General features: G+C 39.1%; 2 protein-coding genes across 3 annotated transcripts; one reads left to right on the top strand and one right to left on the bottom strand.

Annotated features, from left to right (window-relative positions):
• Window positions 1–208: 208 nt before the first annotated feature.
• Window positions 209–4,382, bottom strand: ebag9 (estrogen receptor binding site associated antigen 9). Of its 2 annotated transcripts, XM_011605340.2 has the most exons (8): window positions 4,266–4,382; window positions 4,053–4,103; window positions 3,558–3,652; window positions 3,274–3,355; window positions 2,960–3,115; window positions 2,188–2,298; window positions 1,887–1,978; window positions 209–1,650 (listed from the first exon to the last, which is right to left on the bottom strand). In XM_011605340.2, exons 3-8 carry the CDS (start codon window positions 3,638–3,640, stop codon window positions 1,533–1,535), a joined length of 642 nt encoding a protein of 213 aa, XP_011603642.1. In that variant the 5' UTR covers window positions 3,641–3,652; window positions 4,053–4,103; window positions 4,266–4,382; the 3' UTR covers window positions 209–1,532. The 2 variants fall into 2 exon arrangements, with proteins under 2 accessions (XP_011603642.1, XP_003965943.1); XM_003965894.3 differs by having other exon boundaries at window positions 4,053–4,380.
• Window positions 4,383–4,706: 324 nt separating this feature from the next.
• On the top strand, window positions 4,707–11,181 carry ttk (ttk protein kinase). The gene is made up of 25 exons (XM_011605339.2): window positions 4,707–4,812; window positions 5,248–5,335; window positions 5,417–5,639; window positions 5,767–5,873; window positions 5,974–6,114; window positions 6,246–6,360; window positions 6,439–6,520; window positions 6,616–6,737; window positions 6,946–7,024; window positions 7,132–7,231; window positions 7,316–7,538; window positions 7,690–7,796; window positions 7,890–8,039; window positions 8,131–8,291; window positions 8,475–8,605; window positions 8,705–8,831; window positions 9,038–9,130; window positions 9,218–9,375; window positions 9,480–9,631; window positions 9,708–9,832; window positions 9,980–10,054; window positions 10,145–10,321; window positions 10,585–10,681; window positions 10,749–10,834; window positions 10,921–11,181. Exons 2-25 carry the CDS (start codon window positions 5,248–5,250, stop codon window positions 10,987–10,989), a joined length of 2,988 nt encoding a protein of 995 aa, XP_011603641.1. The 5' UTR covers window positions 4,707–4,812; the 3' UTR covers window positions 10,990–11,181.
• The last annotated feature ends 524 nt before the right edge of the window (window positions 11,182–11,705 follow it).

The raw sequence follows: 11,705 nt of genomic DNA, 5'->3' as shown, positions 1-11,705 counted from the left end.
AGGCCGAAATAAGGTTTTCAGTCAACATTGTTTAGTTGTGTAGTGAAAGCTTAAGGGGTGGGCGGGCACTGCTTCCAAGTTTCATAGCATCTACACACAGCTACATATTGGCATGTAAACAGCAGCCATCTCAAATGGCACCTCCATCAGTGTTAGAATGTATCCACAATGCACATCCAGCAGCCCGATCAAACACATTACACTTTAAAGAAATGAAATATTTATTAGAAAAACTCCATGAGACCGAGGCAGCAGACTTACAAGCCACTAAAACCACCTCAGCTGAGCTTTTGGCCTTAAATGTCAAGATCAACCAAAGGGGGAACGGTACAAAGGCGTCGCTTCTGGACACAAATGTGCAACATGACAAAAGAGAAACATATTTTTCATTGATGGATGATGTATCTGATAAAGAAAACAAACCCAGACGCTACAGTTCTTTAAATGAAACACCTGCTTTGGTTCAAGCTCTTAAAACTATTCATGCAGCGACTCATTCTTTTGGGATGGATGAAGATGCCAAATGTCAACGTTTTGATGAACAATTTCTCGCAAGTGTGATAATACCTAATATTAGCTCAATTTAGGCATTCAGGATAGAAATTAACCCAACAACCTCTAGCCATTTCTGTTAAAACCCTACGTAATTGTAATCGTACTTCATCTGCCAGCCTTTCCACGACAACTACTGACAATCTCTTGCTGCCAAAGTTTTAAATCAGAATACATCTTTGGCCATTCATTTTCACGCGAGAAGCAAGATTTCACGTTGTCTCAGTTGCCGCCATCACCAGCAGCATGATCCATATGTTATGAAGTTCATGCACATGTGTGTTACTATTAAAGAGCAAAGCAACATTCCCTCCATTAAAAAACAAAACTCTACTATTAATGTCAAATTACCATCGATTCCTGTGCATGGTCAGTTTATTTTAAAGAGTTTTGATTCTGTTTTAACTTTTCCACTAAAGTTAAGGGTACATAACACATTGATATCATGTGAAATTTAAGTAAAATTAATTTAATTTGAATGAAAAATAATCACAATGGCATAATTAGAATAAAATTAAACCACTGGCATTTGGTGATCCCAATTATTACACACTTACACATGACAAAAGAAAAGGAATTTTTGTCCCTATTAGAGTTTCAAAAAGGTGTCTGTTTATTTACAAAGGTCTCTGGGAAAAGTGGCAGAGTAGAAAGATTTTCTTCTATACTGCCCACCAAATTAACCACAACCTAACCAAATGGTGCATTTACCCTTTGACCCAAGATAAACTGATGATAGTCCAGCTCAGCCTTAAAGCCCAACCTGATCTTATCCAACGAACGGTGTATCTCGCACGGCAGCAGCAGGAAAAGTGACAATAATGGCTGTTGGTGAAAACAGGGTGGGAATGGGGGGGACAGACGAGTACTGTGGGGTGATGATCCTCTTTATAAGGATGACAATGAGACCAAATATTGGATGATTAAGTGTCTTTGCCCCTGCCCCGTTCCACCAGCTCAAAACTGAGCAGGTCTCAATGTTATGAGAGCTTGACGGCAATTTTCTGCTCCTTCTTCATCATCCTCTGAGCCTCCTTCTCCATTTTCTTCCTCTGCTGCTCCATGGAGCGTTTTTCTCTCTCTACCATCTTCTGTTGTCTGCAGAGAGAAGGTAGAGTGGTGTGAGGTGTCACTAGAGCACATGTCAGTGGAAGCAGTGACATCTAAGACTCAAACAACCTATTACCAACACTGCCATCTACTGGTCAACAAGTGAATCTAAAGGGCTGTACACACATGAGGTGTTTAAACGCAAACAACCCAACTAACCAAATTATCCTGTTTTATTGAAATTATACAAGCCTTGTACAAAAACAGCACTTTATTTATATTACCTGAGCACCTCCTCTGCCTCCCAAGTGGCATCAGACTCATCTTCCCAAGCATTTGCGTCTCCCTGCCAGTTGTCCATTTCTCCCAGCTCAGCCTCAACAAAAAGCAGACATAATTACATTTTAAATGGAATCTTTCCCAAGAGACTATGAAGCACAGTTAAAATGTATGTTTTACTGTCAAACAGCAGTGACTCTAGACTGAGAAATAAAACCAGTTTGGAACATTTGGAAATGGCTTTCTCCTTATGTTAGGAAAAGAAAACCTGTCTAACACAATGGATGGTGTGAAGCAGCATCTTACCGAGGGTGGATTAAAGTTCATCATATCTTGAGAGGCTGCCAGTCGGCTGGAAAAGCCTGCTGAGCCATCTGGAACCAGGTAGTTCAAAGGCTCTCGCTTCTTCAGCACAATCTAAACCAGGGAAAAACAGCACCCAATAGATAAGATTGAATTTTAATAAAAGTGAAAGGCAAGAAAAAATAAACACAGAAACAATCCAGTATATGGTCGTGCTTTTTCCTGAGGATAGCATACAATGAATGCTTTTAGTATGTAAAGTCAGACTGCCATGTGTAGTGACTAAGTAAATTTTTAAAAAGTTAATTTGATTAAAATGATGCTTCGTGACACCGTGCAGCAAAGGTACCATGTCCACGTATCCCCTTTCATAAAATAACTTAGTCCCCTTTCTGGAATATTGTAGTACTGTTACAGTTTTATTACCATCATCTAAAACAAAATGGTTATTTCAGCCTTCAATTAAAAATTTTTAAAAAATCTATACATGAATGTGGACACCAATAGCAGAAGCACACTACAAATATGCGAAATAATAATGAACTCTAAGCTTACTGTTCAAATGTAGCTTAACATAGCAATTGGCTAGTAGGAACAGAGGCAGTGCTCATTTGGACATGGTCTAAGTCTTTCTCAGGAGAGCTAACTCTGGTTGCTATTGAATTTCCAGACAGAAACCCTGCACTGCTTGAAACTAATACACAACCACAACTCTAACAGAGAGAAACACATTAATTTAAGGTATTCTTTATTTGTAATACAACAACAGACATACCTTTTGGGTTTTTCTGATGGTAGGTGCCATGTCCTTAAAGTAGTCTGGCTCATCGTTTTCCTCACTGGGTGAAGGGGGGACATTTCCGTTGCCACCTTCTATCTTGATACTTGTGGGTGCGTCTTCATCCCAAGAGCTCCATTCTTCAATCTCTGGCTGCAAAGACAAGGATATAAAATTTAATTCCAAAAGAGATTATGAAAATACTGTGCTATTATTCTCGTGGTTATAGCAACGCTTTGTATTCTAAATCGGGATACACTTAGCTATAAACTCAACAATGGCTATTTGGACACCTCTGATTCAAGCCTGACCTGTTTTGGGACAGATGAGGAAAAATCCACTGTTGTCGGGAGAGTTATTTGATCGCCACTAAGCTTGCGGCCCCTTCCAGTCCTTCAGAGTAAGATAAAGAGGTACATAAAAATTAGAGAAATTCATGCATTATTTGATCATTATTATTATTTGAAGGCATTTGCAGAAAAGCCTTTTTGCAGGACGTTAAATAGTATTAAAATTACTGCAGTTGAATTATATTCACAATAACTTCAGAGGCAAAAGCAGAAGTCCTGGAATTTAAGAATTCTGGTCTGCTTACCTGCATATCAACCTTTTAAAGAAGGAAAGTAAACTGGCTAGACAGGTGCAGATCTTGAAGAGACGGAATTGAGTGATGGCCATGCTGGAAGTGACCTGAAATACAAAGGAAAACAGTAGAATTTGGCTTTTTGAGTGAGGCCCAAGGGAAGCTAAAAATTATTTGAGATGATAGAGGGAAATACAAGTCTTTAATTAGGTGATATGAAGATCATTCCCGTTGCATGTCATTTATCTGTCATATATAATTTGAATCATTCGTGATCAGAAGAACGTAGTGTTCCGATTAGATTTCACATTATCATGCATAATATGCAAAGTTTAGATAGATCTGCTAGCAGCTTCAACGTTATACCGTTTAACACCAGGCCTGTCACATAGAACTACTGAGCAAAGGATGGTGACAAATATAACACAATTCTGCAGTATGTATTCGTATCATACATAGCATATTTAAACATTACATTATTGCGAATGTTGACACCACGTAACTTACCTAAGGAGATGTCAATGTAGCGTATGAAAGAAGAAGGGCTTTTTTTGCCTTCTGGTGTGGACAAAAAAGACAAGTGCATTTATTTGCTAACGGTTGTTTGCTAGCCTAGCCCACAGAAAATAACATGACATTTCTAGACCCGTCAACTGTCTTCGTGAAGCAGAACCTCTGCAGTTACAAAACGCGTCAACATCATGTCAGAATTCTCCGTACAACAACTGTTTCCTCTGCAGCGATGTCATGACAAAACTCCTTAATTCGTGTCGTCTCTCATCTCTGTGTCAGGGCTGCCATCTTTGAACTGAGAACAGCGGAAACGAGGAAGTAAAGCGTGGTCCCGCTGCATTTAAAGACTGTCGGAAATTCTGACACTCAATACTGTAAGCGAAATGTTTTGTTTCGTCCTGTCTAATCCCCATTTATTCATTCAGACATATATTTTATCGAATCTAATCTTTGTCAACAAATTCCATATTTCAGAGCGGTTGATTGGAAATTGAAGCATTGGAATACAAATGAATAGTCTGAATAGCAGATTTAATAAGAACTGTTATTTATTTCCTGTCCAGTAGAAGGAAGCAAACTGCCTTAAAGACCAACAAAGAAGAGAGAACGCCTTGCCGTCAATAACTCATGTCGTCACTATCAACTATCCAATCAGCAACTACTTTGGACGGAAGTGGCATATTTGAAAACTAGCTGTTGAGTTTTCCTGCTCCCGCTGGCACGGTGCGAGGAGATTACTGACAACATAAACACAGTGAGTTTCTTCTTAGCATGACATTTTGTTTTTAAAGCTTATTAAATGTGCCTTTAAACAGGGATAGGGTATTTGCCTCTGCTCATTCCAGCGGGTCAAAACTGTCCATCATCGCTAGCATTGCTTTTAACTTGTCAGCTCATGTTAGCATATATGTTAGCGTATGTTAGCACTGACGCTACTATTGTAAACACGAAAGATTCCATTGTGTGTAATGCTTAATCCGTTACATCAACTTTCCCTGATCATGTTGCATTAAGTATCGCTTTGCACTAGATGTACATCTACACGCATATTTCAACTATTTATAGAAAAGTGTAATAGAAGGCAATCATTATCGAATAAAATATTAAAAACTCAACACAAATCCACCAGAAATATGCAAAGTACATACGCCCGATTAATTTTTGTCATGATACAACTTTTACGTTTCAGATGGAGGAAGAGGAGCATACTGATAGAAAACAGCAGCTTGCCATGCTTTATCAAAAGCTGAACAAAATTAAAAAGTCTTTGCATGAAGGTAATATAAGTACTTTTGAAGATGGGTATATCTCATCTGTCATATATCCACACCTCCAATGCACTCTAACTTGTGTTGCAGATGACACGGACAATATTAACCAGGTTATCAGCTCCAACTCACCCGAATCATGCCGCTCATATTTGATGGACCTGGAGAAGAAGGGGGACCCCTACACAGACGGTAGTCATCTCACCAGGCTGGTTGACTCTTACACCAGAGTATTCTCCAATATGCCACTGTGCAAACATTGTGAGAATGAGAGCTATGCCAGGATGTTGGTTCGATTTGCAGAGCTTAAAGTGTGAGTAGACACTTGTGTTATACTTCAGTTATTGCCTGCATATCAAAATACTCCTGTCTTCATTTGATTTGTACAAATTACTTTGGGAGAGTTTTGGGCCATTTTACTTTTATTCTTATTGGATTAGAATTCAAGACGTCAATGAAGCTGAAGCCAACTTCAAAGTTGCGAGATCCCATTGTCAGAACTTTGCATTTGTCCACATTGCACATGCACAGTTTGAACATTCACAAGGTAAAGATAAGCTTTTTTATTAATTTTTTTTTAATGCAAAAATACTGGCATGACACAGTATCTGTTGATCTTATTGTCTGCTGTTATATCTTGTGACCAGGCAACACAAAGAGAGCCATTTACATCTTGCAAAACGCTCTTGAACTGGGTGCAAAACCAAAGGAAATCCTTGAAACGGCTTTGCAGAGTATGCAAGGTGGAAAATCGCACATCTGTTCAGAGGATAAGGAAAATATACAAAGTGAGTGTTCTTTTATAATATTATTTTGCTTAAAGGATGGTAAGTTGGTCCATGTTCTGTTGTTAATTTCCCAATAGAGTTCAATAAAAAGTTAATGACATACGGTAGTAACTCTTGTCTTTGCTGTCCAGTGACTTCGAACAGTAACGTGCATGACTCCGTCAAGAAAGGCTCTGTATTCCAGAAAGTTAGCAGAACTTCTGATGGGACTGGTGACTTGCAGCTCTACAGTATTTTTAATTCTGGGTAAGCATGAAAACGCTTATTTTAAATTAATGAAGCCTGTAATGATTAAAATGTTTCATACTGATCTCTTTCCTGCAGGTCAGAGACCTACACCGGGTCATCAGATGACCAGCTTCCAGGCTGGAAATCTGGATCTCAACGAAAGAGAGTTGTTGGCATTGTGAGTGAGCTCTATCCTACCTGAGTTTTGCCCCATGTTGTTACCTCACTGCCTTTTCTTCATTAGTAATTTTACTCTACTCCTTTGTATTACAGCCAGGGAGAGTCCCAATCGTTCCATTTTCTATACCTGAAAATAATGATGATCAAGATGATGGCTATATCAGCGTGAAAAACTCTAAAAGAAGTGATGCATCAATCCACAACAGTTTATCAAGGTCAACTTCAAATCAATAGATCACTTTTGTCTTGAAGAAAGTTGAATGGAACAGATTATGGACAAATATAAAAATCAGAAAAGTAAAACAGAAAATCACTTCCTATGTATTCCAATACATTAAAACAATAGTTGCATAATGCTGCTACATTTAAGGTCCCTCATTCAACTGTCCCGACATCATTAAAATGTATTGTCTTTTGTTCTAGGCAAACGTCTGCTTCAAGCATCACTCAAGGGCTCGGGCTGTCATCCTCAAAGAGGGATCCTCCTGATACTGATCTCCACGTGAGTATGGACCAGTGCTAGAAAGAATCTAGTGGCATAGGATTCAGCAGTTAGTGTTTGTGGAGGAAGAAATACATTAAGATTTAATAATCCCTGTGCATTTTCAGCCGCAAGTCATCAACCCAGATTATTGCCCATGGGAGGACCAGGCACCTGCTGACTCAACCACTACACTCCTGCACACAAGAGACCCTTCCAAACTGGATGGTACTGCACACTACAGTAAAACAAACTGTCTGTATGAACCCAGATACAGCTTTGATAACACTGCATCTCGCCTGTGTCGCACAGATGTCACTGGCAACTTCGACCTGGTGGTCAAAACAAACTCCCCTGAGTCATGTTGGGCTTACCTGACGAATCTGGAGAGAAGAGGCAACCCACACACGGACATCAACCTCCTCAATAAACTCAAGGACTGTTATTCTAAAGTCTTTTCCAAGTTACAGATACAGCAATTCAGCAAAAATGTCAGTTATGCCAAGATATTGGTGCGTTATGCAGAGCTCAGAGGGTGAGTATGGATCCAAATACTGAAGCGTTAACATGAGTGTTATGTTGTTAAAGTCTTATTTTAGTAATTAACAGTTATACATTTTAATAAAATTTCGTGATTTATAGGAAAGTGATCTATATTTTATAGATGTGTATTTGTTTTTTTCAAGGATTGAAGATCCAGATGAAGCGCAGGACCACTTTATTGTTGCTCGATCCAACTGCAAAGGGTTTGCCTTTGTCCACATCGCTCACGCTCAGTTTGAGGTTTCTCAAGGTACCGTGGCCTCCAGCCTAGCCTGGCTATAGTGTAAACTGGTAATGTGGAATCCACAGATACCAACATTTCTTCCTTCATTTCTTTTTAAAGGTAATGTGATCAAAGCCACTTCAATCCTTCACAAAGCCCAGGCAATGAATGCCAAACCAGCACAGCTCCTAGAGATGGCCATATGTAATTTAAAGACTGGGGCAAAACAATTGGTACCTTCCAGGGATGAGGAAAAGGAACCATCCTCGGGTACAGATCTTCTGAGTCCTCCAAGGGAAACATTGTCTGTCAGTGATGTGATGTTTCATTTTCAATGTTTGCCTTCGGAATTTGAAAACAGGTTTACCGGTCACTTTTCCCACTGCTGGGGGAAACCAGGAAGTGCATGTTCCTGCTCGGATCCCTGTGAACTGGCCAGTGGAACAGCCTAAAGGCCCCAACCGGGAACCTCTTTCTGAGTGGAAGATTCCAACCTTTGTCAGTCGGCACGTTTCTCCAGAGGTTGGATATTCTTTCACATCCAGATAATATTGATGCCATTTCAACTGGTTTTGATCGGAGAGTTTTTATTCTTGGTCAAACTAAGAATGATTCCATTAGAAGTAAAAAAAAATGTGTTGTGCCATTCATTTAGCTTTACTGTCAAACATGACCCCTTTTTTCATATTATTTTTTTTCCTCCAGGAAAAGCGCATTACACCCCCTGAGCCCGGACCCATTTCTCGTGTCCCAGAGTTAATACCCATTCCATCCAGACAACTCTTACAAAGTGTTTGCCAGACCCCAAACACCTCTTCCATCCACAATGCAAACAGGTATCTTTACGGATTAAAGTTACACACCACACGATTACAGTTACAATGGCTCTGCTGTGCGTTAAAGTTCAATCAAAATGTAAAATTTCTCTCCCTCAGCTTTGTGACGCCTGTTGTTAAAAGAGCCCCTGAAGTACCATTTTCTGCAGTGGCACCACACAGAACTGGACCAGCTCAGCATCCCTTCACACCAATAAGTCAAACACCGTCTTTCCAAACACCACAGGTAGAGCTATTCTTCAGACAAAAGAAGCTTCACCATGTCAATAGACATAATGTACCATAAAAGAAATATGTGAATTCTATCCAAGTATAAACACATTGAGTCACATGCAGGTAGCTTTAATCCTTGAGAGAGGAAGCACAGAAATTTCCCCCTTACAAAGTTTTCTTCTTTCTGAACTGTCGTTCTGCTTGCCTCTTTTTTTTTAGTCTTCATTAACTTCAATTTCAAATGAATCCATCACCATTAAGGGCAAACAGTTCTTTGTTCTTAAGATGATTGGACGTGGTGGTTCCAGCAAGGTACATAACAATATTCCGTTCACATCCTGTGTTTGTGAAGTTTTCACCTTTACTTCATGATTGCTTTAATTGTGTTTTGGTTGTTAGGTCTACCAGGTTCTTGGCCACAAGAACCAGCTTTTTGCTGTGAAATATGTTGACCTGGAGGAAGCGGATGCTCAGACTATAGAGAGCTACAAGAATGAGATCGAGCATCTGAATCACCTGCAGCAATACAGCGATCAAATTATTAAGCTATACGACTAGTATGGAATCCTTTTGACAATACAATCAATTAAAGTTTTTCTATCCTTTTATAATATTATATAGTGTAGTTTTTCTACTAATGTGCCTGTTAATGTGTTTGCAGTGAGATAACCAACAGCTACATCTATATGCTGATGGAATGTGGGAACTTGGATCTGAACACTTGGCTGAGAAACCGCAAAACTGTGAATCCCCTGGAGAGAAAGTTTTACTGGAATAACATGCTGGAGGCTGTGCAAACTATCCACAATCATGGTCTGCCTTCTGTCTAATCTCCATAATTCTTTATTATATTTTGAAGGCTAAAATCTTTCATATGTTCTGTGTACAGGTATTGTCCACAGTGACTTGAAGCCAGCGAACTTTGTCATTGTGAATGCTTCACTGAAGTTGATTGACTTTGGCATTGCCAACAGAATCCAGCCTGATGTTACAAGTATTATGAAGGATTCACAGGTAAGATTGAGGTCATGTCCACTCTCTTCATTCTTGAGAATTTGCAATAATTGTTGAATGAGGTCTATAAAATTTAATGTAAACAGGATTATGTAGCATCAGTTGTACTGCCCAAAGAGAAAATCTATGCTTATTTAACAAAAACAGGTTGGAACCCTGAACTACATGCCTCCAGAAGCCATCAAAGACACTTCGTCCAAGCCAGGAAAAGCCCGTTCAAAGGTTTCCCTCTCAATCCACTTTCACATTTAAAGGAATTATACAATTTTACAACAGTATAACACTGAAATATTTGTTTCCTGTCCTCTAAAGATAAGTCCCAAAGGAGATGTGTGGTCCCTTGGATGCATCCTCTACTGCATGACGTATGGAAAAACACCATTCCAAAGCATCACAAATCAGATTGCCAAGCTGCAGGCCATAATTGATCCTTCCCACAAGATTGACTTTCCAGATATACCAGAGAAGGACCTGCTGGATGTTCTGAAGGTGAGACGATCGCCTCACTGAAGGCGTTATAAAAATGGTGTCTAACTGTTGTGTATGAGGAAAACTGTTGTATACAATGTATAAAATACATGAAAAAACATGGGTGGATAGAAATGTTTTGAGAACATCTGTGTTGATCAGCATCTGGGCAATTTATAAATGACTCTTGACTCCTGTATATAATTGGTTTGATAATATTGCACAGTGACTAACATATCTATAGGTTAAGTTGATGAGGTCCTGCTTTTAATAATGTATTGCAGCGGTGTCTGATACGAAACCCCAGAGAGAGAATTTGTATTGCTGAACTGCTGGAGCATCCATACCTTCAGCTAAAACCACAAATGTCACCGCAACGAGGTATACTAGTGAAAATACTTGCAATATTCCTTCTATAAGTGGAGCATTAACAATTCTTCTGCTTCAGTGCCTCCATGTAATGGTGATTTAAAGAAGATCCTGACAGACCTCGCAGTTCTCCATTCTCCAAACAGCATTGTCCGAGCCGCTAATGTATGTAACGTTTTTTTTATTACAAAACTTTCTCCAGTAATATGTTTATTTAAATAGTTTTTTTTTTCTTCTTCTTCTTCCTGTAGAGTCTGGCAAAAATGTGCAGCAGCGGCCATAGGTTGGATGTGGCAGAGTGTGCAAAACCGTCCTCTTAACTATCCTGGAAAATATGGATAGTCTATTTTTTATATATATTTTTGACACCTCTTAAACACTTTGGTACAGTTCCACTGTTTTCAGTAGGTGTGACAGATCTATACACTTTTCTTCAAACTATCTTTTCCTGTCCCTAAATGTAAGCGTACAGTAACGCAAACCTGTCAAATAAACAGTCTGTATCTTCAGGAGTCGATTTTTTTTTTACCTCTGCCAAGGAGGTTATGTGACTGCTCTCGTTTATCTGTCCGCGAACAAAACAACTTGAAGTGTTATGAATGGGTTTTAATGAAAATTTTCAGGAAATTATAATGGGCTAAGGAACCATGATTATCAGCATTCTGTCAATGTTCTGGATTCCAGCGGGATTTTGATCTTTCAGAGGTCATAGGCCGAGGGGCTTTGATCAGAATACAACCTACTATGTTATGTAACTTCAGATGATTACTGCCTTTTATATGTCAAAATATGTTGGTAAATGACCACCTTGATAGCTTCTGTTGAATTTCTGATCAATTGGGATAGAGGTGAAATTGCAGATTATTTAGACAACTATCCTATATTACTCTATACTTTACATTTTACCTATAGTATGTAACTGACTGAACACTTCCAATAGCTCAGGCATACGTTTTGTCCTTTAATATGTGAAAAATGATGTTAGACACAATATTATATATTGTCCGTGTGTTTACTGCAGGTAAATGAATTAGAC

This window comes from Takifugu rubripes, chromosome 7 (assembly GCF_901000725.2).
Source record: "Takifugu rubripes chromosome 7, fTakRub1.2, whole genome shotgun sequence".
Classification (NCBI taxonomy): Eukaryota; Metazoa; Chordata; class Actinopteri; order Tetraodontiformes; family Tetraodontidae; genus Takifugu; species Takifugu rubripes.
The sequence above is the reverse complement of the archived record's forward strand: the minus strand, read 5'-3'. Positions and strand labels throughout refer to the sequence as shown.